Source organism: Rhinoderma darwinii, chromosome 8, assembly GCF_050947455.1.
Source record: "Rhinoderma darwinii isolate aRhiDar2 chromosome 8, aRhiDar2.hap1, whole genome shotgun sequence".
Taxonomy (NCBI): Eukaryota; Metazoa; Chordata; class Amphibia; order Anura; family Rhinodermatidae; genus Rhinoderma; species Rhinoderma darwinii.
The window spans coordinates 65525492-65549441 of NC_134694.1; the positions used below are offsets into that span (position 1 = coordinate 65525492).

General features: G+C 43.4%; 1 protein-coding gene and 1 long non-coding RNA gene across 5 annotated transcripts in view; one reads left to right on the forward strand and one right to left on the reverse strand.

The window, feature by feature from the left end:
* Window positions 1-23950, reverse strand: part of NLGN3 (neuroligin 3) — a 143462-nt gene that overhangs the window by 51645 nt on the left and 67867 nt on the right. For 3 of the 4 annotated variants that reach the window (XM_075835688.1, XM_075835686.1, XM_075835689.1), the window contains exon 2: window positions 1778-2387. In XM_075835688.1, the coding sequence (XP_075691803.1) occupies window positions 1778-2216 (439 nt within the window). In that variant the 5' untranslated portion in view covers window positions 2217-2387. Of the gene's footprint in view, window positions 1-1777; window positions 2388-17050; window positions 17213-23950 lie in introns of those variants that run through there. The other variant, XM_075835687.1, reaches the window with a different exon arrangement.
* LOC142659499 (uncharacterized) lies at window positions 15646-18879 on the forward strand. The gene is made up of 3 exons (XR_012850338.1): window positions 15646-15953; window positions 17410-17534; window positions 18514-18879. It is a non-coding gene; the product is annotated as an uncharacterized LOC142659499 (long non-coding RNA).

Here is a 23950-nt window from a genome sequence, read left to right on the forward strand (position 1 = left end):
AAGTTCAAGTCCCCCTAGTGGGACTATATAAAAATAAAAAATAAAATTGTATTAATATTTTTAAGAATATAAAAACAAATATTGAGTAAAAAAAACAAAAAAAAAACTATTTCCCCATTTTTTACGTTATATAGTGTAAAAAATAAACATAACATAATGATCTGAAGTATCACAATATAATGTTATTTATCCTGCACGGTGAAAAAAATATTTTAAAAAAACTGAATTTCTGCTTTTTGGTCACTTTGCCTTCCCAAAAAATGGAATAAAAAGTTAACAAAAAGTTGTATGTACCCCAAAATGGCACCAATAAAAAAAACACAGCTCGCCCTCGCAGAAAACAAGCTCTCCCACAGAACCATCGACAAAAAAATAAAAGTTACGGGTCTTTTTAACAAAATGTTTTTATTTTGTAAATGTAGTAAAACATTTTTAAAAACTATATAAAATAACTATTTCATATTGCTGTAATCGTATTGACCCGCAGATTAAGTTAACTTGTCATTTTTCACTGCACGATGAACGCCGTAAAAACAAAATAAAAAAAACAATGGAGGAATTACTGCTTTTTTCCAATCCACAAAATTATTTTTAAAAGTTTCTCAGTAAATGATATGGCACATTAAATGCTGGCTTTAAAAACTACAACTTGTCCCGAAAAAAAAAGGAGCTCTTATACGGCTTTGCCAACGGAAAAATATAAGAAAAAGTTATGGAAGGCGGGGAAGGAAAAAGAACATGAAAAAACAAAAACTGATTGTGGAGGGAAAACAAATAAAAATGTGAATCTGAATGCCGATGGATGCTAAGTATCGATTGGTAGCTATTCTATCCAGGTTCTTAAAGGGAGGATGACATGCTGATTTCTGACAGGAACTTTCGTGATGATGAGCTGTTAAGTGCGATGAAAATGAAAAGTCAATGAAATGCAAGAACGCAACAGAATGACTAACAGTGGAGATTGATGATATAACTTGGGGCCACATTGCTTATAATAATATGACATTTTACTGGTGAGGCGCGGAAATCAGCAAAACATGTAATTAAAATATCAGAACTGGCAGGAAACACAAAAAAAGCAGGACAACAGGGTTAAGGCTCTGTTCACACTAGTGTTATGTCTTCCGTCAAGGCTTCCATATCTGACGGATTAATTTTAACAGATCTAAGCAGACATCATTGAATTTAATGGTAACAAAGGGAATGTTAGGTTGAAGTTTTTATTTTTTACTGGTTAGAATAGCCAAGGCTATGCTAGTGTGTCCGCTAAAAAACCTAGAAAAAAATGCTAATGTGAACAGAGAATATCATAAGAAAAAACTTGTACAGGAGAATGAACATTGGGCATAGATAAGATGACATTTCCCATGTGAAAGAAACTTACAGAAATAGGGAATAAATTACATTTACAGAGTTGTAGTTGGAAAAGTTGGGTAATGGAGTTATATGGTCAGATGTTGCAAAAAAAAAAAAAGACATAGGGGATGCAGAAAGTGAAAATACCATCTCCCTATGAAAGGGCACAGGTTAAAAAATATAAGGAGAAATCCGATCTGTGGAAGATTAAAAACAAAAAACTGATAAGAATGATGGGAGAAGAAACAGTACTGAAGGCATGATTAGCAAACAGCACTCATTGTTGCCGAAACACGGCATGCAGCAGGCACACCCCCCCCCCCCCCTCCATGCTGTGGACATAACACTGGAGGGACAACACGCAATCCAGCTTGGATCCCAAGTTTAGTGAGGGGATCTTACCGTACCCCTCATTACTCACCATCCTCTGTAGGAACATAGATGTTAAGATATAGGCAATCCTCGCTCTGTTCTTGAAGGTATCCGGTCACAGTATCCAGATTTGAGGTGAACCAGACTGGCATCATAATGTCTGGTACTGCATTTTGTATATTCTGTGGGCACACGGGTGAGAAATGGGTGGCGTTTCGTATTCCAGACCAAGAAGGTGGAGGCTCTGGGGGGAGGAAGCGTTTCTCTCCCACAGGCGGTGCAGCATAAGGCACCCCTAAGTACTGATCCACAGGGCCCAATATATCGTTCGGCAAAGACATTCGCATGCCACGCAGCTTGCCGTAGTGTGTGTTTACAGTCTGAGAATATACCTGTGCATGAGAGTAGAGTACACGAGTAGTCACACTCAGTACCCACAGGGCCAGACTCAGCTTCCCGGGGGCCACACCAAGCCCAACCACATGCATGGTATGAACAGTACAGTCCTAGCATCCAGAATGTAAGCACCACTGGGGTAGGGGGTTTACAGAAATTGAAGGTCCCCCAAACAGGACACGTCAGTCACATCCTGTATTCCAAAAACTAAGGCCACGACAGACAAGCAGCAAGACAAATGACACAGCCAGCATCCACAGGACCTGCAGAGAAAAGAGTTATTGTTAGTAACAATGAAAAACACAATACTCACAAAAGCAATATTAAACTCAAACTTTTCCAAACTCTCACTACGAAAGATTTGTATAAACATGCAATGCTTCACAAAGCCCCAGGATTAGAACAAGTAATCGATTTTATTCTTTGTCAGGTAACAGAAAGCACCTGCAGCTCTTCAAATCCTATAAAGGATAAATTGCAGAAATGTAAGGACCCAGAGACACCTAAATAGGACTACTGACATGTATATCTATTGTGCATCTTATCTCCTTGTTCTTTGCACAATTCCACTGGCTACTGAGGGGTATTCGGTGCTTATGAAAAACACAGAAAGATACCTATGTGTCTGGATGGTCACCAGATGATGTCACCATAGCTCACAAGTAGTTATTGTTCATGTTCATTATGTTGCAAAGCTCAGTGCAGCACTGGTTTTTTTTTTGTTTTTTTTTCTAGGGAGTGGGATTACCATGTAAATCCTATAGTTCCCATGATTCCTCTCCCTTCTCACAGATATGTCCTATATTTACAGCTGCCTGCATGCCCCTCTATTACAAGGTGTAAGGTAGTTCTGTAATTACTCACTGTCTGCTATTGAGACACAGCTCTGCAAGATCTGCTGCCCGTTATGTGAAACATATTCCTCCATTGACAGAGAGGAAAGGGGAGAGTAGGGAGCAGTGGAAAGAACAGGCATGTAAGGTATGATTTTCTGTACTATAAGGAACAGGGAGAGTGGAGATAACCACGTGTTCAGAGTACAATACATCACACAAGCTAGAGGTAAACACCAGAAGCATGGCTGAATCTTTTTATAATTATGTCCGCCCTTGCTGCAAGGCATGGCGGACATATCTCACTTGCCAGTCACATTCAGTACTATTTATTGTGTGCTAGACTTCTGCTGTCATACAAGAAGACAGTGTACGATAACCAATAAAAAAAAAAAATGTTATATTGATGCTTAAGAGACCTTCCCGATTCATTTAAATATAGATTAGCATTTGCAGTCCATTATTTAGAAAAAAAGATAGTGCGGAATTTTTGCAAATCCCCAACAGAAATGGCAAAGTCAAAGTATTTTGGAATTTTAAGTGTCTGTACAAAGACTAGAGATTAATTAATGAAAGGAAGTCCTTGAAAACTATGGGTTAAACACATGCAGCGATGTGTGTTTGAGTGTGTGTGGGTGTATATATATATATATATTTATATATTAGTGGAAGCAAATAAAAAAGGTTTATTGACATGTCACAGCAACATTTCAGCTTGAAAAAAGCCTTGTGACAGGGCTGAAACGGTGCAGTGACCTGAGTGCTGCAACCTCTTCTTTTATATGTACTGGGCCCCTTAACAAGGTCAACTTGCTGGCACCAATATTTTTCAAATATTTATATACATCACCCATTTATGACATTAAAATAAATTCCCTAATATTGTGTAGGTCTCCTCTGTGCTTCCAAAACAGCTCTGGCCCACTGAGGCACGGACTCCACAGGTGTCCTGTGGAATCTGGCACCAAGACATTAGATCCTTTAAAGGGGTTTTCCAGAATCATAAGTTATCACAATTTTCTAATTGCTGGGGGCCCCACTGCTGGGACCCCCACCGATCGTGAGAATGGCGGACCTGAGCCCTCGTTCCTCCTCACTGCTCGACCGAAGTGATGAGGACATTGAATGGGGGCGGTTGAGAACGCGCACTGTAACACTATTCAAAGTATCTGAGAATGACTGATACAGCACCCGACTGTTTCCGTAATTTTAATAGACCTTGAAGAGAGCGGAGGCGCGCACGCTCCTCCACTGCTTCATTCAATGTCCTCATCACTGTGGTCCAGTAGTGAGGAGGGGCCTTCATGGATCAGACTTGTTTTTTCTAGCACATTTCACATATGCTCAATCAGACTGAGATCTGAAGGATTTGAAGGCCAAGTCAACATCTTGAACTCTTTGTGAGGTTCCTCAAACCATTCCTGAACAATTTTTGCAGTGTGGCAGGGCGCACTATATAGCTTAAAGAGACATCTGCCATTAGGTAATATAGTTGCCATGAAAAGGTGTACTTGGTCTGCAACGGTGTTTAGGTAGGTGATACGTGTGAAAGTACCGTCCACATAAATGCCAGGACCCAAAGTTTCCCAGCAGAACATTGCCTAGAGCATCACCCTCCCTTCGCCGACTTGTCTTTTTCCCAAAGTGCATGCTGCCGCCATCTTTTCCCTGGGTATGCGACATACATGCACCCCTCCGTAGACACATAACGTGAAAGAAAACATGATTCATCAGACCAGGCCACCTTCTTCCATTTGCACCATGGTCCAGTTCTGATGCTCACGTGCCCATTGCAGGCGGTTTTGGCGGTGGACAGAGGTCAACATTGGCACTCTGACAGGTCTGCGGCTACACAGACTCAAATGCAGCAAGCTGCGATGCAATTTGTTTTCTGACTCATTTCTATAATAGCCTGTATTAACTTTTTCAGCAATTTGTGAAACAGTCGTTTTTGTGTGAAATCGAACCAGATTCGCCCCCCTCGTGCCTTGGGCATTCATAACCCTGTCGCTGGTTCACTGGTTGTTCTTTATTGGACCACTGTTGGTAGGCCCTGCATACCGGAACACCCCACAAGACCTGCCATTTTGAAGATGCATTTTGTCAAAGTCGCGCAGATTCTTGCACTTCAAATTTCTTGTTTCCAACACAACTTCAAGAACTAACTGTTCATTTGCTGCCTAATCTATAGCCTACTTGAGACTTCACTGGTCAGTGGTTTTAATGTTATGGCTAAGCTACATATATCTAAAATATTTCCCCTTATATTATCAGCTAAAAAAAAAAGGAAACAAAAAACCTGCATTTTTTGACTAATTGGTCTTTACAAAAAAAGATCTTGTAAAGCAAAATTAATTCTCCATATAAAATCTCCATATCTCAAAATTCCCCTAGATATATTTTTCTAGCATTACAAACACAAACTGCTAGTATACTATCGAAGAAATTATATTTTCCGCAATACTGCTACATGAATAGACTCATGTGGAACAATGTCCTGAAATCGGATTCTAGAATATACTGTAACATACAATGTATGTTTTTTTAAATAACATAAAAAAGAATCACCATTTAATATGACTGATAAGCTCAAGACTCTCCTGCTCAAGTGAATTGAAATTGGGGCTTAGCGCTATAGAAATGGGCGGTTTGGACTTCTGTAAATACAAAAAAAAAATGAGGTTTGCTTTTTCCTCACTTCTTGGACTAGGAATCAATTTCCTATGTTTACTATATATTATATACAGATATAACAGTCTAGGTGACAAGATTCCGATAAAACTAAGCCCGCACTTCTATCAACAGCAGTCCTTTGAGTGGGCGGTGAGGAGGAAAGGTAATATGCTTTCTTTTTTTCAACTGAACCTTTTATTAAACTGTCATTCTACATGCAACTGATACTACATCCTGTTTTAATGGCATCCAGTAATCCATTACTACTAAACTAAAAGATGCTGGCCTTTGCTCCCTAGTACAATAAACATCCGTATCAGGGGTAGGCAAACTTTTTGTATGGCGTGCCGATAATAATAATAAAAAAAAGTCAACGATGAAGTACTCAGTGTGCCATGCAAACATGAAAATCATATAAGACAAACTGTTGCTACATATGCGACATAAATCAATTGATCAGTTAATTAAACTTACATTTCAATATGACTCTTGTTTCTGACTTTCTTTGCAAATATGATCCATCTGTGGTGCACATGAGGCTACTGAACACCATCTGGGAAGGTGCACATGGGAGGGACAACGGCTACTGAACACCAGCTAAGCGGAACCGTACACAGGAGAGACCGCGGCTACTGAACACCAGCTGGGAAGGTGCACATGGGAGGGACAACGGCTACTGAACACCAGCTAAGCGGAACCGTACACAGCAGAGACCGCGGCTACTGAATACCAGTTTGGGGCGGTGCACAGTGGAGAGGGAGCAACTACTGAACACCAGCTTGGGGGGCACATAGGAGAGAACGCGACTACTGAACATCCAATTTGGGGGTGCCCATTGACGAGACCGTTGATTCTGAACACGAGCTTGGGGGGTGCACCTAGGAGAGACCACACTACTGAACATCAGCTTGGGGTGTGTGCACATAGAAGAGCTGCAAACTTTTCCTTTTACATAGCGGTTACTGAACTACTGTTGATCACCAGGAAACAGCGCTTCATTATGCACTTGGCGACGCGGTACGCCAGGAGAGAAAGCAGTGCTGGACTGTGTGCTTGCCAATTGTTCAGCAGCAAACACAATGAAGCACTGCTTTCTCTGGTGATCAGTGCCACCAAGCGCATAATGAAGAGCTGCTCTCGCTGTGTAAAGCGCCGCCAAGCACACAACGCCGCTAGTCACCGGGAGCAGGAAGTCTGCCAGCAAACCCTGCCCCAAGTGCTGGCTGTGGCACCGATGACAAAGATTGCCGACCCGATCTATGTTATGTTCTACTGCCCTGCCTCCAGGTATTACTCATAATAAGTGCCACGGCTTGTACTTTCTCCTATCATACCTGTCTACATTAGTATCCTTACTTGTACTTGTCTCTGCCCACTGTATCTTCCCTTTAATAAGTGTAAATTATTCAACATTATAGAACCTTTGCGTCAGAGGGACCCATCAACGGAAAGGCAAACAGAAACCATAGCTTCCGCTTCCATTACCATTGATTTCAATGGTAATGCTTCCGTTGCTAATGGTTTCCTTTTTTCTCAGTTACGTAAGATTTCCGTTTATTTGATGGAATCAATAGCGCAGTCGACTGTGCTATTGTTTCCGCCAAAATAACGGAAACAGCAACGCAAAAAACTCTGCTTTTGAACAACATACAAGATTCCAATCTTAGGACTCTACATAAACTGTTAAACGTTGTAATTTTCCTTTACTTATCTTGCACTGATCTCGAGATACATTGCATTTTATTCTCCATTCATAGCTATGACTAAATTGAGAATTACGCTTGTAGTGCATTCTGTGAGCTCACATGTCAGTTACATGCTAAGAACTAAGGTTTTAGTCACGTCTGAACGCGGAGTACAGATAAACAAGTATATGTTTGTTAGGGCATTATGTTGAAATTGCAAAAGCAACTATTTATAGGAGAGGAGAATAAATCATGTAAACGCCATAATTCGGTCCAAAAACAGTAAAACAAAATATCTGCAAAGCTATTCAACCTAAAGTTAAACTGTGAAATGTGTCTGAAAGTGGAATGAGGCTCTGTTCACTTCTGCGTTGGGGTCCCGTCCTGACGTTCCGACTACGCTATTGCTTCCGGAAAAATAACGGATCCGGCGCACAACAGAGGCAAACGGAAACCAAGGGCACCGGATCCGTCACCATTGAAATCAATGGTAATGGAAACCTTCCTGTCTAAAGCACAGTGCAAACATGTAAATCGTCCACAAAAAGCTAACTAGATCTCCACAGGATCAAGAGGAGTGGTTATCCAGTGTCTAACAAGATAAAAGGGGTTGCCACTTTCAGGTAACCGCCTTTATATAGATGTATAGCTGATCGCTCCCAGGAACCTCACTGACTTATAGTGTTTATGCCCATATTCCCTGCTACGCTCCTGCAAGAATCAAAAAAGCATCAATCTGGAAGAAGACAAATAGTGGTTTTGATAATAAGACCACAGCAGAAATTATTGGCCTTATTTCCAAGAGACAGGTTTGGTGTAAAGCCAACTCAGCTCATCATCAAAAGAACACAGAAACTCCTGTCAAGGATGCTGGGAGCGGTATAAGGCCTCATGCCCACTTCAGGTTTTTTTGTCAGGGTGCTATCCATTGTTTTAGCACCCTGTCACATTCATTTCAATGGGCCACATACACTTCCGTTGTTTTAACGGAACCGTGCAGCCGTTCCGTCAAAAATAGGACAGGTCTTAATCCTGTACGTTTTTGACGGAACAGTCTTGGCCTTTTCATTGATTTGGTCCGTGAAACAACGGACTGCACACGGAACCAATCCGTGTGCGGCCCGTGTTTCACGGAACAGTCATTAGCGGCCGTTCAACAACTGATGGAAGTGTGCATGCAGCCTACTAAACCTATGGAGTTAATCTACTTTGGCGAGTGCAGGGGCTCAGGTAAGGATAAAGGGAAACTGAATAGCTACAAATATCAAGATACTTTGGCATAAACATGCTGCCGTCTGCCAGAAATCAGAATTTAAAGAAAATGTTATACTTATACAGCTATCTGTTATTGCTTCTACACAAGAAATCTGCAACACATGGAATATGTTCAGCACCATGAGCAGATTTTGTAGAAAATCCTATTCACTTGCATTGTGTGTATTTTTGGTGCAGCAAACTAAATACATGTATAGCACTGAGGATGCAATCTTAGGTTAATCTTATATAAAACATTTAGGGTAACCTAAATAAATTCCTATTCAATATAGAGGACTCTAAAAATAGAGACCTATCCAGATATGCAGTACTTCTTTAAAGGGGTTTTGCCACATATTAAAGGTCCCACCTATGTCTAGAACGGGGTCCCCTAAACCTTGTTTTAGCTTTCTGTGCTCTCCATGCCTCCCGGCCACTTACTGATTACATGGTTAGGAGTAACGGAAACAGCGTAACTCGCTGAGCTACGCGGTTTCCGTAACTCCCATAGTAGGGAATGGCAGTTACGGCAGCAACGTAGCATGCGAGCTACGCTGTTTCCATAACTACTATTCAGATATTCAGTTCTATGGGAGTTACGGAGAAATGTAACTTAGCGAGTTACGCTGTTTCCGTTACTCTTAACCATGTAATCAGCAAGTGGCCGGGAGGCAGCGTGTGCATAGAAAGCTAGAACGGGGTTTAGGGGACGCCGTTCTAGAGATAGGTGCTGGTCCCAGCGGTGGGACCCGCATCTATCTGACATTTGTGACATATCCTGAGGATATGTCATAAATGTCTCTGATGGGGAAACCCCTTTAAGTGAGGTCATATCACTAGAATATATAGAGGAAAGCACGAACAGAAAACTTTTTGAGTCGTTTCTTTTTTTGCAAAAATGCATTTGATTCATAGAAAAGAGTTATATCAGAAAAGCATGTATATAAACTAAGTGTTATTTCACCCATTCTGCCATGGTCCGTTGGAGGATCCGGTTAGTTTTTAGGTCTCTGTTAGGGCATGACCAGACGTGGCGTATTTCTTCCGCCACTATCCGCATCAATGCCACACATAATCTGCGTTGCAGATTCTGTTGCGGCTCTGCCTAAAATGGGCATTAAATTGATGCGGATTAGCCGTTGCGTATTGAGGTGAAAGTACTTTCCCTTCTCTCTTTCAGTGCAGGATAGAGAGAAGGGACAGCCCTTTCCCTAGTAAAAGAAATTCATACTTACCCGGCCGTTGCCTTGGTGACGCGTCCCTCTTTCGCCATCCAGCCCGACCTCCCTGGATGAAGCGGCAGTCCATGTGACCGCTGCAGCCTGTGATTGGCTGCAGCCGTCACTTGGACTGAAACGTCATCCCGGGAGGAGGCCGGACTGGAGGAAGAAGCAGGGAGTTCTCGGTAAGTAGGTACTTCTATTTTTTTTTACAGGTTGATCTATATTGTGATGTGTAGTCACTGTCCCGGGTGCTGAAACAGTTACTGCAGATCGTTTAACTCCTTCAGCACCCTGGACAGTGACTATTTACTGACGTAGCCTAGCAACGCTCCCGTAATTACGGGTGCACACACGTAGTCACCCGTAATTACGGGAGCCCCATTGACTTCTATGGGCCTGCCCGTGCCGTAATAACGGCCCGTGATTACGGGCGTTTTTACGTCTGTGTACATGGGGCCTCGGTCTGGCTGTAGACCTAGAAATACATAGGTCCAGCCAGAACGCAGCACACATAACATCTGCGGACTTCATCGCGGAATTTTGACTCTCCAAATGGAGAAATTCCGCTACACGTCCGCAACAACCAGTGTATACTGCGGACACCAAATTCCGCACCGCAGCCTATGGTCCGCAGCGGAGTTTTCCGCAACGTGTAAACGAACCTCACTAAAAAGCTGTGGAAAGCAATGAAGAAACGTGTACGCTGCGGATTTCCGCAGTGGACTGTTCGCAGCGGAATTCCAGAGCAATTCCGCCACGTCTGTTCATGCCCTTACTGGACTAGCAATGGAGACTACACATGGAGGATAAGTCGGTGTCTCACAACACTTGGTGCGTGGTTACACCCGATACCAGCTTAAATAGTTTTAGTGTGATGCACGTTACTACTACCAACAGAAATGTAAGTATTCATTTTCAATAAATAGACAAAAAGGGAAGATTAAATCTATTAAAAGCATTGAGGGGGATATACTGTAACAATTTATTGTTTACACTATAATTTTAACTTAGTGACCAGCCTATTTTAGGCCCTAATGACCAAATTATTTTATTCGGTTTTCTATAGTCACATTCAAAGAGCTATAACTTTTTTTTTTCGTCGACATAGCTGTATGAGGACTTGTTTTTTGCGGGATTAGTTGTACTTTTTAATAACATCATTTTAGGGTACATATAATTTTTTTATTAACTTTTATTAACTTTTTTTGTGGGGATTATAAAAAAAACATTGTTCTATGCGTTTTAAATTGACGCCGTTCACCATGCTGCGTAAATAACATATTACCTTTATTCTATGGGTCGGTATGATTACGGCGATACCACATATGTAGAGGTTTTTTATGTTTTACGACTTTTGCACAATAAAAACACTTTTGAACTAAAATTATTTGTTTTTACATCGTCGCTTTCCAAGAGACGTCATTTTTTTATTTTTCCATCAATGTAGTGATTTTTTGGGCTTGTTTTTTGCGGGACGAGATGTAGTTTTGATTTGTGCTATTTTGGGGTGCATGGGATTTATTGATTCATTTTTATTATGACTTTTTTGGGGGACAATAGGAAAAAATTGCACTTTCGCCATTGTCTTTTGCGTTTTTTATTACGGTGTTCACCTTGCGGTTTAAATTACATATTAACTTTATTAATTGAGTCATTACAGTCGCGGCGATACCATATATGTGTACTTTTATTTATTTTTTACACTTTTACTAAATAAAGTATGGAAAAAAATGGTTTCATTAATTTTTTTACTGTCATTTTTATTATTAATCTTTATTTCACATTTATTACTTATTTTTTTAGTCCCACTAGGGGACTTTACTATGCGATCTTCAGATCGCTGCTATAATGCTTTGGTATACTTCGTATACCAGAGCATTATTGACTGTCAGTGTAAATCTGACAGGCAATCTATTGTGCCTCCGGCACGTCCTAATAGGCATATATCCAGGGCAGAGCTGGTGCTTTTATCAGGCCCCCGGCTGCCATGACACCCCATCGGAGACCCGCGATTGCATTTGCGGGCCGCCGATAGATGACAGAGGAAGCTCACTCCCTCTGTAAACAAGTTAAATGCCGCGGTCACTATGGACGGCGGCAATTAACGGGTTAAACGGCCGTGATCTAAGTAAACTTCGATCGCGGGTGTCGGAGCAGGAGCCGAGCTGTCATCAGACAGAGCCCCGGCTCCAGCCTGCACGGGAGACCCGTGCAGGACTTAGACTAGGCTCACGTGAAAAGGCGTCAGCCTAGCCTAAGGCCCCTTAGTGACGAACGTGAAAAGTCGTATTAGTGGTCACTAAGGGGTGAAATCTATTTGATTATATTATTTTTTATTTTTATAGTGAATTTTGCTAAAATCCCTTCCTGTTATAGTGTAGATTGCAGTCCTTTTCTATTCTATCTACTATAAAATGGATTAGATCGGAACTTTGCAAACTTGCAGTTTGGCTGAATTTATGTACGGGTATTTAACCTCTACACGCACGTGTGATGTGTGGAGGCGGTCCACGCGCCCACTCCGAACGCTGCAGGTGTCAGCTGTTTGTTACAGCTGACACCCGGTACTTAACGGCCAGGAACAGCGACTGCCAGTCAATCTCGACCAAAGCATCTAAGCTGTCGTCGTCGTCCCCCGAGAGGCTGGTGCTGATGAATGTCATGGCAGGCCAGGGGCCTAATAAAGGCTCCCAGGTCTGCCTGTAAAAATTACAATATACTGTAATACATTAGTATTGCAGTGTATTGTACTGACGATCAACGATGTGTGTCTAACGATCGCTGGTTCAAGTCCCCTAGGGGAACTAATAAAATGTGTAAAATAAAGTTTAATAAAGTTTTTAGTAGTGTAAAAAAAAAAAAGTCAAAAGTTACAAAAAAAAAATCGCCAAAATCGTCTTGACCCGCAGAATAAAGTTAACATGCCGTTTGTAGCGCATGGTGAATGCAGTAAAAACGGAACCCCTCAAAAGATTGAGGAATCACAGCTTTTTTGCTATTCCATCCCACAAATAATTTCCCAACACTTTATATAGTACAGTAAATGGTACCATGAAAAAATACAACTCATCCCGCAAAAATAACCCCTCATACGGCTTTATGGACAGAAAAATAAAAGTCATGACTTTTGGAAGATGGGGAGGAAAAAGCTTAAATGAAAATCCGAAAAATGGCTTCGGAGGGAAAAGGTTAATAAAATGGTAACATTATTGATGGATTTATGATATTCGACTTACTATATATTGCCAAACTGAATGTATTGTTTATCCATAATAAACACTCTGGCCTAATTTCACCATAATACTTGTTTGTGTATTTCTTTATTGAAGATAAGATTATAATTTATGCTTATTATTATGGGGCCTGCAATTCCGTGAAGGAGCTCCGGAGCGAAGTGCTGCAGCTCCTTCACAGTGTTTCCTGCACAGCAATGCTTTTTGCCACCCGCTTGAAAGATGCTGCCAATGGGAATGTTGTAATTCCCTAAAAAGCCAAAGAAACTCCAGTCCCTTTATTCTCAGGGTAAGGCCTACAATGATCAAAATGTTATGACGAATCACGGCAAAATGGCAACAACATTTTAAGATAGGAATATCTCTTTCATTTTTTTCCTAAAATTGACGAGTCCTTTTTGTACATGGTTGGTGACGAGAGGCGTTATTAAACGTTAAAAGTGATCTGACATCTTTTGTGTTGACTTTAGCCTTTGCTGTTTACTTCAGCCTTTGGCATAAACAAATGTTAGCGCCAAACGTTCGCCTCTGGTTTTCAGACCATCTTTGCTATTCTATGCTGTCTCTGTTGCATTTACAGCTTTATCTTATTTTTTCAGAACAGATAGGGTTTTGTTTTTTGGTTTGTATCTCATATATGATGTAAATGGAGAAAGCAGAAATACAAAGAATGACAAAAATCTTAATTTCACCAAAGACACTACAACTTTAGTACAGTGAACAAATTGTTAAATTAGTATCACTGTCCAGATTAAAGCAATTTCAGCATATGGCCAAGGTAGGGGAATTGAAAAATAGTGATCGCGACATAGAGATGTTGATAATCCCCATTCTAAGGCCCGATTCACACGAGCGTATTTTACGTCCGTGTGAGGGCCGTTAAAACAATGGCCCTCACACGGACCTATGTAATTCAATGGGGCCGTTCACACGGCCATTGTTTCAACGGACCGTGTGAACGGTCCGTTGAAAAATCAAACATGTCCTATTTTGTTCCGTTTTAACGGATCCCTCCATGGACTCAAGTCCGAGTGTCCCCACGTTTGTGTGAATCTAGCCTAACACACAAGTGTAGGACACGTAAACTCTCCTTGACTCTGTGGCAGACATGAGTTTCTAATGTGGTGAATTATGGTATAACACCCAATATATGAGCCAATGACAAGAGGCAAATCTGATCTATGTTATGCAGAATTACAAGCAAACATACAAAAGGAACAATATTATTCTTCTTCTCTGTCCAAGTGTCTAACTGTACTGCATGAGCTGCCAATTTACTTTGCTATATTAACCAGTGTATACAGGCCTGAACGTGGCGTAACTCCACATGCTCCAAGAAGGATACTATAAAATGCTCCCAAAGGATTCCTCCACTTTCCTGCTCACCCAGCGGGTTGCATATAATTCTCCTGATTCATTTCTAATGTTTTGAGGACTGTCTCAGCGAATGGCACTTCATTTTTAATTCCCTCGATGCCTTGCGCTTTCTCTGTTTTACCACACAGTTATTTTTATCCCGCAGCCAAAGTTACAGATTTAAAGGGTGACATCTGCTGGATGGCTTTCTTTTTTAAAATGGACTAAAACCCGCATGTATTATTTCTTACTAAGTCACGTCTTTACACACAGAATATTTATAGCAAACACCTCCCCCCCTCCAGGGTTAGGAGCTCTGTTGCTTTAAGACGGTGACAGAAGAGACACAAGAGCAGAATGTAAATGGATGTTGAGCGTGTCACAGGAAGGGAGGGCATGGAGGCACAGGCGAGGAGTGGGATGCTAGAAGTGAGGCAGAGGGGACGGCGTGGAATACACAAAAACGCAAAGGTGTAAGGATGGGATGAAACAGGACACAATGTGCAAACAACAGGGCGGATAGAAAAGAAACTAAACAGAGAGAAGTATATATGTACAGAAAATGGAGAATGAGAAATAATGGGAGGAATAAGGTGACAAGGAAATGATTGGACTAAATGAGTAGGTGAGACATAGAGATGAAGACATAGCATGAAAAGTGGGAGCAAGCCAAAGAGTAAAACAAGGAGGGGGATTAGATGTGGAGGCAAGAATAGAGAGAGAGTAAAGAGGGATGAAGAGAGGTAAAGGAGAGGTGTGTAAGGAAGGGATAACCCAGGGTGAGAGTGCAAAATAGGACAGAAGAAATGGAGGCGTAAGAAAAAGGCAAGGATCTAGTGAAGAAATATAAAAATAAGGGATAAGACGAAGTCAAAAGAGAGGAGGTAATTCATCGGCAAGGCATAGGCAAACGGAAGGAGGACAACAATCATCCTTGTCTTTATGGACGTGATAGATCTAGTGATTAGGCAGGATCCATGTTATATTACAGTAATGTCTAGGCAGGATAAAGATGGAGGTGCATGGTGAAGGACGGTGAGACGCCAAATATGTTCACTGAGAACTGCAGTAACGGAAGTGATAAGAAAGACAAGACATTGAAAAAAGGAACTGGGCACAGGGATGGAAAGGTGCAGAAATAGAGAAAATATGGAGCATATCCCTCTCCACCACCACCTCCTCCTCTTCAGACAAGAGCTTCTATGTTGCGCCCTCCCCCTTCTAACACAGGAGCACCCTCTCCCCACCTCTTCTCTCCTGCAGTGAGGGTCTGCGGCTCATTTTCATGTTCACTCATTCACGCCGTTGCCAAGGAAACTGCAGCCTGTCGCGCGCCTCCATTCAGCCCTGCTTCCCTCCCCCAATCTTTTAGTAACACTTTCCTGACAGAGCCATCCTGCAGCAACAGGCATAGCCGCTGAATGCAGGTGCCATGCTCTGCATCAACAGGCAGATGATCCGAATACAGCAACAAAGCAAAGCAGCAGCTACAATGCAGGGGGACAACACAGGGGCCCCACAAAACACAGAGACCATATATGCCCAGGAGCCAAGCAGCCCTTCCAGTAGCAGGTGGATAGAAAATGCCATGGTAGTTAGATGGCACCAGCTCAACTAGCAGTATTATTTTTTTTAAAAAAAATTATACAAAAATAAATAAATCTTTGACCACTGGGAAAACTACTTTGAGATGAAGAGCCGGAGCTCACCTGCTGTTATCTAGCCACCCCCAGGAGACTAGCACTGAGGGCCTGGAGACAGCAAGGAGCTGCCCTAATGAGCTCTGCCTCAGCCCTGCCTGCATGCGCAATATTTATGTAAATCAGCTGCCTGACCAAGTCTATTCTGCAAGAACAAAGCACCAATACATCTGTTATATTAATCACCTGGGAAATGGCTCTGATCCACATCTCTGTATAGATGAACACAGGTGTTAATGTATATCGCTGCAGCTTCCCATCTCCCACTACATGGATGCCACCATGGCCGCCACAGACTTTATAATTGTGGTAATGTAAGCTGTAAACCGGCTATATAAACAGTGAGCAATCACGTCTAGCTATTTGGTTGTTTTCTTTAACACAAAAAATGTACTGAACATCTGTTTAGACAGATCTTCGTAACTGCAGCATTGTCTTCTCGAAGTCTAGCTCAAAGATGGAGTATGTGATCAGCAGCATATTATTCCACATGGGGCACATGCTTGTATATACCCAATCTCATGTCAGCTTCGCTCGTAAAACACTAAAGTTAGGCATTATTCACACGAGTGTATTTCACGTCCGTGTTACGCACGTTAAAAAAACAGACCTCACACGGACCTATGCAATTCAATGGGGCCATTCAGACATTCAGTGTTTTTCACGCAGCGTGTGTCCGTTGCGTAAGGCCTGATTTACACGAGCGTGTGCGTTTTGCGCGCGCAAAAAACGCAGCGTTTTGCGTCCGCAAAAGGCACTTGACAGCTCCGTGTGTCATCCGTGTATGATGCGCGGCTGCGTGATTTTCGCGCAGCCGCCATCATAGAGATGAGGCTAGTCGATGCCCGTCACTGTCCAAGGTGCTGAAAGAGCTAACTGATCGGCAGTAACTCTTTCAGCACCCTCGACAGTGAGTTCCGATCACAATATACACCAACCTGTGAATCAAAAAAAAACGTTCATACTTACCATGAACTGCCTGCTTCCTCCAGTCCGGTCTCCCGGCCGTTGCCTTGGTGACGCGTCCCTCTCTTGTCATCCGGCCCCACCTCCCAGGATGACGCGGCAGTCCATGAGACCGCTGCAGCCTGTGATTGGCTGCAGCCTGTGCTTGGCCTGTGATTGGCTGCAGCTGTCACTTGGACTGAATTGTCATCCCGGGAGGTCGGACTGGAGAAAGAAGCCGGGAGTTAATAGTACAAGAAACTTTGTAATATATCTTATTACAGAAAAATGTCTCTTTCTCCACTTATCAGGCTCCTTCTCCCCACCCCCAGCCCAAAGTGTTTACTCACTCTGAATTTACTGCTTTTTTTTGTCTCCTCAAGAAAAGACAGACAATCAGCTCACTGATGGATCAGGTTACAGCTGCACATAGAAGGGAAGGAGAGAGCACAAGCAGAGTGAGAGAGAGAGAGACATACAGGAGCGACACACACTGCAGCTGCCCATAGTAAGTGTTATATCTCAACCCTCTGCTGGATTCACAGCTACACTGCTCATTATTGCTGTATGTTGTCCTCAGTGTTGCTGCTTCTATATTGTGATAGATAGAGATAGGAGAGCAGGATTTCCCTCTTCTATTTGTGCAATGCATAGAAGACATGATAGCAGTTAGGCTCTATCCATTGGCTCAGAGAAAACATAGAATTAAAGGTAGAGTCTGCAGAGGGGAAAATTGCAAAAAAAAAAAAAAAAAAGCAGAATACATATCATATAGTGACCAGAAATAGTGTTATTCCTCATGTACACACATATGACAGCATATACTAAAAATTCCCCTGATAGGTTAGGTATGCTTTAAATGATCTGATCAGATACTATAGGACACCTTCAAAGGTCTTGTGGTGAAATAAAAAATGGTGAAATAAATGCCTTGACAGGTTAGAGCTGGCGAGGAGTTGACGGGTTAGAGCTATTTTTGTGGCATGAGGGAGGCCTACATAATATTAGACAGGTGGTGTTTATGTTATGGCTGAGCGGGGTATGCTATCATAATAAAGTAGGTGCAGTAAAAATAGGCATTCTGATGCTTTGACCGTGTAGAAGCGCAGAAGTTGACTATGATGTCATGATCGGCTCCCTAACTGGCCAAGTATGGGGAAGTAGCATGCTGAATCTCGGATCTCTGCCACGGGCTGGCATGCAGATGTACCTAATCTACGGCTTTTCATCACAGAATCTGCGCCAATAAGGAACATGCCGTGGATTTTGGAATCTGCGGGGTGTTCATTATTCTGCAGATTTGTTTTCCGGAGAATGTTAATGGGGCACAAAATATGCCTTCACATGCATTGCATTGCTAGCGGATTCTGTCAGGATTTAGACATGGAATCTGCGCTTAAATCCTGTCAGAATTCACATTGAGTGAACATGGCCTTCGATGTGTTTTAGATTATGTAAAATGTTTTTATTATTCCCTGTTCTTCCAGGAAAAGGAAAGACTGGACCCTCACTGTGCTGGTAATGCCTTGAGACTGAGAACAGGAGCTGTCTCACTGACCACAGGCAATGAGAAAGCTGGGGATAGATGTGAATACTATTGTTAACAATCTTAACCCTTTTATGAGTAAAGGTGGGTTTACAATGGCAGATGTGCCCATACCGAGCACCAATCGCCGATAAGTACAGGTCGATGGGCACTCTTTTGAAGGCCCTTTATACGGGACAAGGTAAACTGTATGGGGCGATCGTTCGATCCTCAGTTTACATGTCAGCAGCACATGCCGTTTACTGATCGATGCCCTGGGCAATGATTGGGAACGAGTGTTCATATGAATGCTGATTCGTCCTATCATTGGTCCGTGTAATTGAGCCTTAAAGGGGTTTCCAGGATTAGTAAAACATTGCTTTCTTCCAAAAACATTGCCACCAATTTCCACAGGTTTTGATTAGTATTGCAGCTTCAGACCATTTATGTCAATGGAGCTGAGCTGCAATACCAAGACACAACCCATGGACAGGTGATCCATGGTCTTTGGAAGAAGGTAGCCATGTTTTACTGATCCTGGACAACCCCATGAACAGGTTATTGGACTGCGTTCAAATATTGCAATTTGTTTTGCAGTTTTATTCAGAGTATGAAGAAATGGTTCTTCAAAATATCCAGTTGATGAAACTGGACTTTACTTCTGTCACTTTTGCCAAAATGAGGGTTTATTTGGACGGATATCATAACATTTTCTTTGTAGTTACGTACACAATTTATGCATAGAGAGCATTTAGGAAAATATCCTGGACATGTATTAGCATTTGTTACTTGGCAGCGAGTACAAATGGATCTAAGTATGAACAATGTAGCTTAAGGGTAAATTAGGTAATACATCAAGATAGGTTGTTTCTATAGAGTTTCCCCATGTTGTGGCTGTTTCTGGGTCTGTCACCAGGGTCACTGGTCCTTTCATGACTATGACAGCCGGATGTGTCTGTCCACACAGTTGTAGATGCTACGAAGATAAAAAGGCCACATACAGCATGTATTATTTCGACCACTGCAGATCTAGCTAGAAAGGGTGGCTGCCACCAAATGTAACCCTTTAATGACCAGCCTATTTGTACAAAGAAATGTTTATAATTTTTTTCATCGTCGCCTTCCAAGAGCTGTTACTTTTTAAATTTTCTGTCGACATAGCCATATGAGGGCGCTTTATTTTCGCAGGCCGAGTTGTATTTTTTTATTTCACCATTTTAGGGTACAAAGAGTGTATTATATTACTTTAATGAAAACTTTTGTGGGTGATAGAAAAAACCACAGCAATTCTGCCATTGTTTTTACGGCGTTCACCTTGCAGTATAAATAACATGTTAGCTTTATTATATGGGTTGATACGACTATGGCGATACTAAATTTATATTGTTTTTTTTATGTTTTACTACTTTTACACAGTAAAAACACTTTTTACAAAAAATGTTTTTGCGTTGCCGCATTCCAAGACCCATAGTATTTTTAGTTTTCAGTTGACGGATCATTATGACGGCTTGTTTTTTGAGCGACGAGAAGCAGTTTATTGGTAGCATTTTAGAGTAAATATGACTTTTGATTGTTTTTTTGTTTATTCAGGAGGTGGGATGAACAAAAAAACAGCACTTCTGGCATAGTTTTTTTGGCTTTTTTTTACGGCGTACACAGTGCCGAGGGAAAAAAATGTTTACATTAAAGGTGTTTTTTTCCCCAGTAAGGGACTTAACCCTGCGATGCTCTGAACGCTTCTATAATACATTGCAATGCTTTGCATTGCACTGCAATACTGTATTGCAAATGTATTATTCAAAACTGACAGGGAACCTGGTAGGCTCTGCCTCTAGCAGGCTATAATAGGCTTCCGTACATGGCAGACCTGGAGGCCATTGTTAGGCCCCGGCAGCCATGGCAACCCATCAGCACCCCACGATCACATAAGGGGCGCCAATGGGCTAACAGTGTAAAGACTTAGATGATGATCCTATTGATTGTGGCACCTAAGGGGTTAAACGGCCATGATCAGAGGTTCCTTCAATCCTGGCCATTAAAGTAGGAGATCGGTTTACATTAGACAGCCGAGCACTCGCTCCACACAGCACCGGGACACCCGTGCAGGGCTTGAAGCTGGCTATACACAAGATAAAAGTCACTCAAAATTGCTGGTGCAGGTTTTTGCCTAGAATGTCCGCTGCGGAAAACTGCAGCACTTAGCCGGCCTGCTAGCAGTCTGGCCTCCTGGGATGAAACTTCATCCCAGGAAGCCGCTGCAGCCTGTGATTTGCTGCAGCGGCGGTCACATGGGATGAAGAGTCATCCCAGGAGGCCGACCCTCTGACATCATCCAGGTATGACGTTTCATCCCATGTGACCACCGCTACAGCCGGTGATTGGAGGAAGAAACACAGACTCCTGGGTAAGTGTAAGATATTTTTTTTCTCTCTGAGTTGCGTTTTTTGTGCGGAATTGCTGTGAATCCACCACAAAAAAACACAACAACTGCTATTTGTTGCAGGTTTTACCTCCCCATTGAATTCAATGGGGAAAACCCGCAACAAATAAGCGTTTACACAACTACAATTGACATGCTGTGGAATAAAATTCCGCACCGCAGGTCAATTTCTGAGTGTTTTTTCCGCTTGGTATTTATGCAGCGTGTGGATGAGATTTGTTAATCTCATCCACTTTGCTGCTACTGTATTTGCTGCGGATTCTCCGCAACGAATTGTGGAAAATCCGCAGTATTTATGCAACAAGTTTAATACAAATTTTGAATTGTTTTTTATTAATAAAAAAATTTACTTACTGTATTGCAGTGTATCATGCCAGTGAATATAAAGATGATTCTAAGGCGGGATTCACACGACCGGGTCCCGCCCGAGCCTGAGTGTCGGCCGGTAAAATCGGCCATTTTGCCCGGCCGGTTTGCATAAAGTTTTGCATCCGTTCCGGGCCGGGCAGATCTGGACAGTGACATCAGCGGCAACTCCTGAAGGGGAATCCCCATGTGTTCGGGGATTCCGCTTCAGGAGTTTCCCCTGATGTCACTGCCCAGATATGGACAGAGACATCAAGCGCTCTGTCCAGGAGCGGAATCCCCGAAAACACGGGGATTCCGCTCCTTCAAGGAGCTGAAGTGGGGCTAGCACATAGCAGAGCGGGGAGATACCTCCCCGCTCTGCTATAGTGGCGTCGCTACAGCAGTAGCAGCCGCAGCAGCAGCAGCTGCTAGCGGTGCCATGGAAGGTGTCGCCGGGACAGGGCGCTTTTAACAAGCAGGGGAAGGGAGCCAGCGCTGCGCTCCCTTCCACCTGCTGTACACCCCGGCCCTGCCACACAGTCTCCAGCGTAGCCATTCGTCCGAATGGCATCAACTCCTCCTCCTCACATGCACTCTGCGCTGTGAGGAGGAGGAGATAGAGCGCAAGCCACGTAAAACCCGGCCATCACTCGGGACACATTCCGGTGATGGCCGTGTATTACCCGGCCCCATAGACTTCTATGGGAGCCGGGCGGCCGGGTACCTGGCCGAAAATAGAGCATGGCCGTCAAAAAATCGGTCGTGTGAATAGCCCCATTAGGGGTCTATTATTCCTAATGCAGCCGGGTGCCGGACGATTTATGAACGGCCGGCACTCGGACGGGAAACCCTGTCGTGTGAATGAGGCCTAAGAAATTGTGCTTCAGCATTGTTGTTTTACGAGGAATACAAGTATTTACTAAAAAAAGACAGAAGAGTTGTAAGGTTCTTATGTTTATCAGTTATTCTTCATTCCACAATAACATTGAGCTTCAGAAGATTTTTCAATAATAATGGACCACAAACTATAGGACGTTTTATTACTATTAGGCCTCATTTACACGAGCGTAATATACGCGCGTGCGACGCGCGTGCTTTTCACGCGTGTCGTACGCACATATATTACTCTATGGGGCAGTGCAGACGATGCGCGAATTTTGCGCAGAGCGAGTGCGTTGCGTAAAACTCACGACATGTTCTATAATCGTGCGTATTTCGCGCATCACGCACCCATTGAAGTCAATGGGTGCGTGAAAACAACGCATGACACACGGACGCTCCTGCGTTGCATGCGCGAAAATCACGCATCACTTGTTATGTCCATGAAAAACAGTCTATAAAGCTGGACAAAGCAAACAAAATCCAGGAAGTGCTTGCGTTTCCACTGAGAGTGGGCAAGGCTAGTGACTGGAGACTGTGAAGGTATCTTCCACTGAACATCTGCTGCCATGCCGCGTGGGATGGACGTGGAGCGCCTCCTCGTCCTGGTCCAGGGACATCCTGCAATTTGGGACACTCGCTCGGAGGCGTACCACAACCGGACGGTCAAGGAGGACGCCTGGGAGGTGGTCGCGAGGGAGCTTTTCGACCAGGAGTGGGAGAGTGGGCGAACCCGGGACCGCAGTCGGTTGGGTGAGTACCAGGCATTTTCTGTCAATGCATGTCATCACTATTGAAGAACTGGGGCCCTGTATGTGTCTTCTGCGCATTTGCATGAGGAACTTTTGTGGAGCAGGCGCATCACTGTGTACCACGTCATTGGCAGTGCAGGGCCCCTCATTTAAGTGAGAGGGCATAGTTCTGATGGCGTGATATGTGTTTTTTTACTCCAACAGTCCAAGATATCAAAACACAGTGGCGGAGCTGCCGTGACCAATTCCGGCGTGAAATGGGTGAAAGGGGACGCAGCGGGGATGGCGGAACTCGCAAGCGACCCTATATATACACAAAACAGCTGATGTTCTTGAAGGACATCATGGAGATGCGCACGTAAGAGTTTCTGCCTTTGCATGTGTCTAATGTGTGTTCGCCCATGTCCTGTTTGCCATCGTGTTGGTGTGGGCATTGTTCTATATTCTGTTCTAACTTAATTTTTTCATTATAGGACCACCGACAATTTGGAGGATACCACAGAGGAGACAGACGTTGGCGAGTCTCTGCCAGAACCTCCTGCTGCCCATGTCCTGCCCCCTAGCCCATAGCTGACACCCCTGGAGCCCGCCCCTGGCCAGTCTGCACGGGCCGTCGCCTCTCCGGCAGAGGAGCATCCCGTGCGTGCCAGCACTCGCCGGGCCCGTGCTCAACAGGCCTCCGTAGCTGGGCAAGTAGATACCCGGATCCTGGAGTATCTGAGGCGAGCCGCTGATGAGGACGGGAACGACGCCTTTAGCCGAAGAATCGTTCCCCTACTCCGGCTGGTCCCCATGGAGCGTATGGGCCGTCTGCAAGCGTCGATCGTAACGTTGATCGACGCTTCCAGACCGCCCCACAATCCCAACCAGTGCTTCACAGCCATTGAGGAGTGGCGCAGTTCAGCCATGCCGGCCACCACGCCCCAGGTGCCGGGCCCATTCCACCCATCCCCCCAGATACCACGTCCGCATCCCTATAT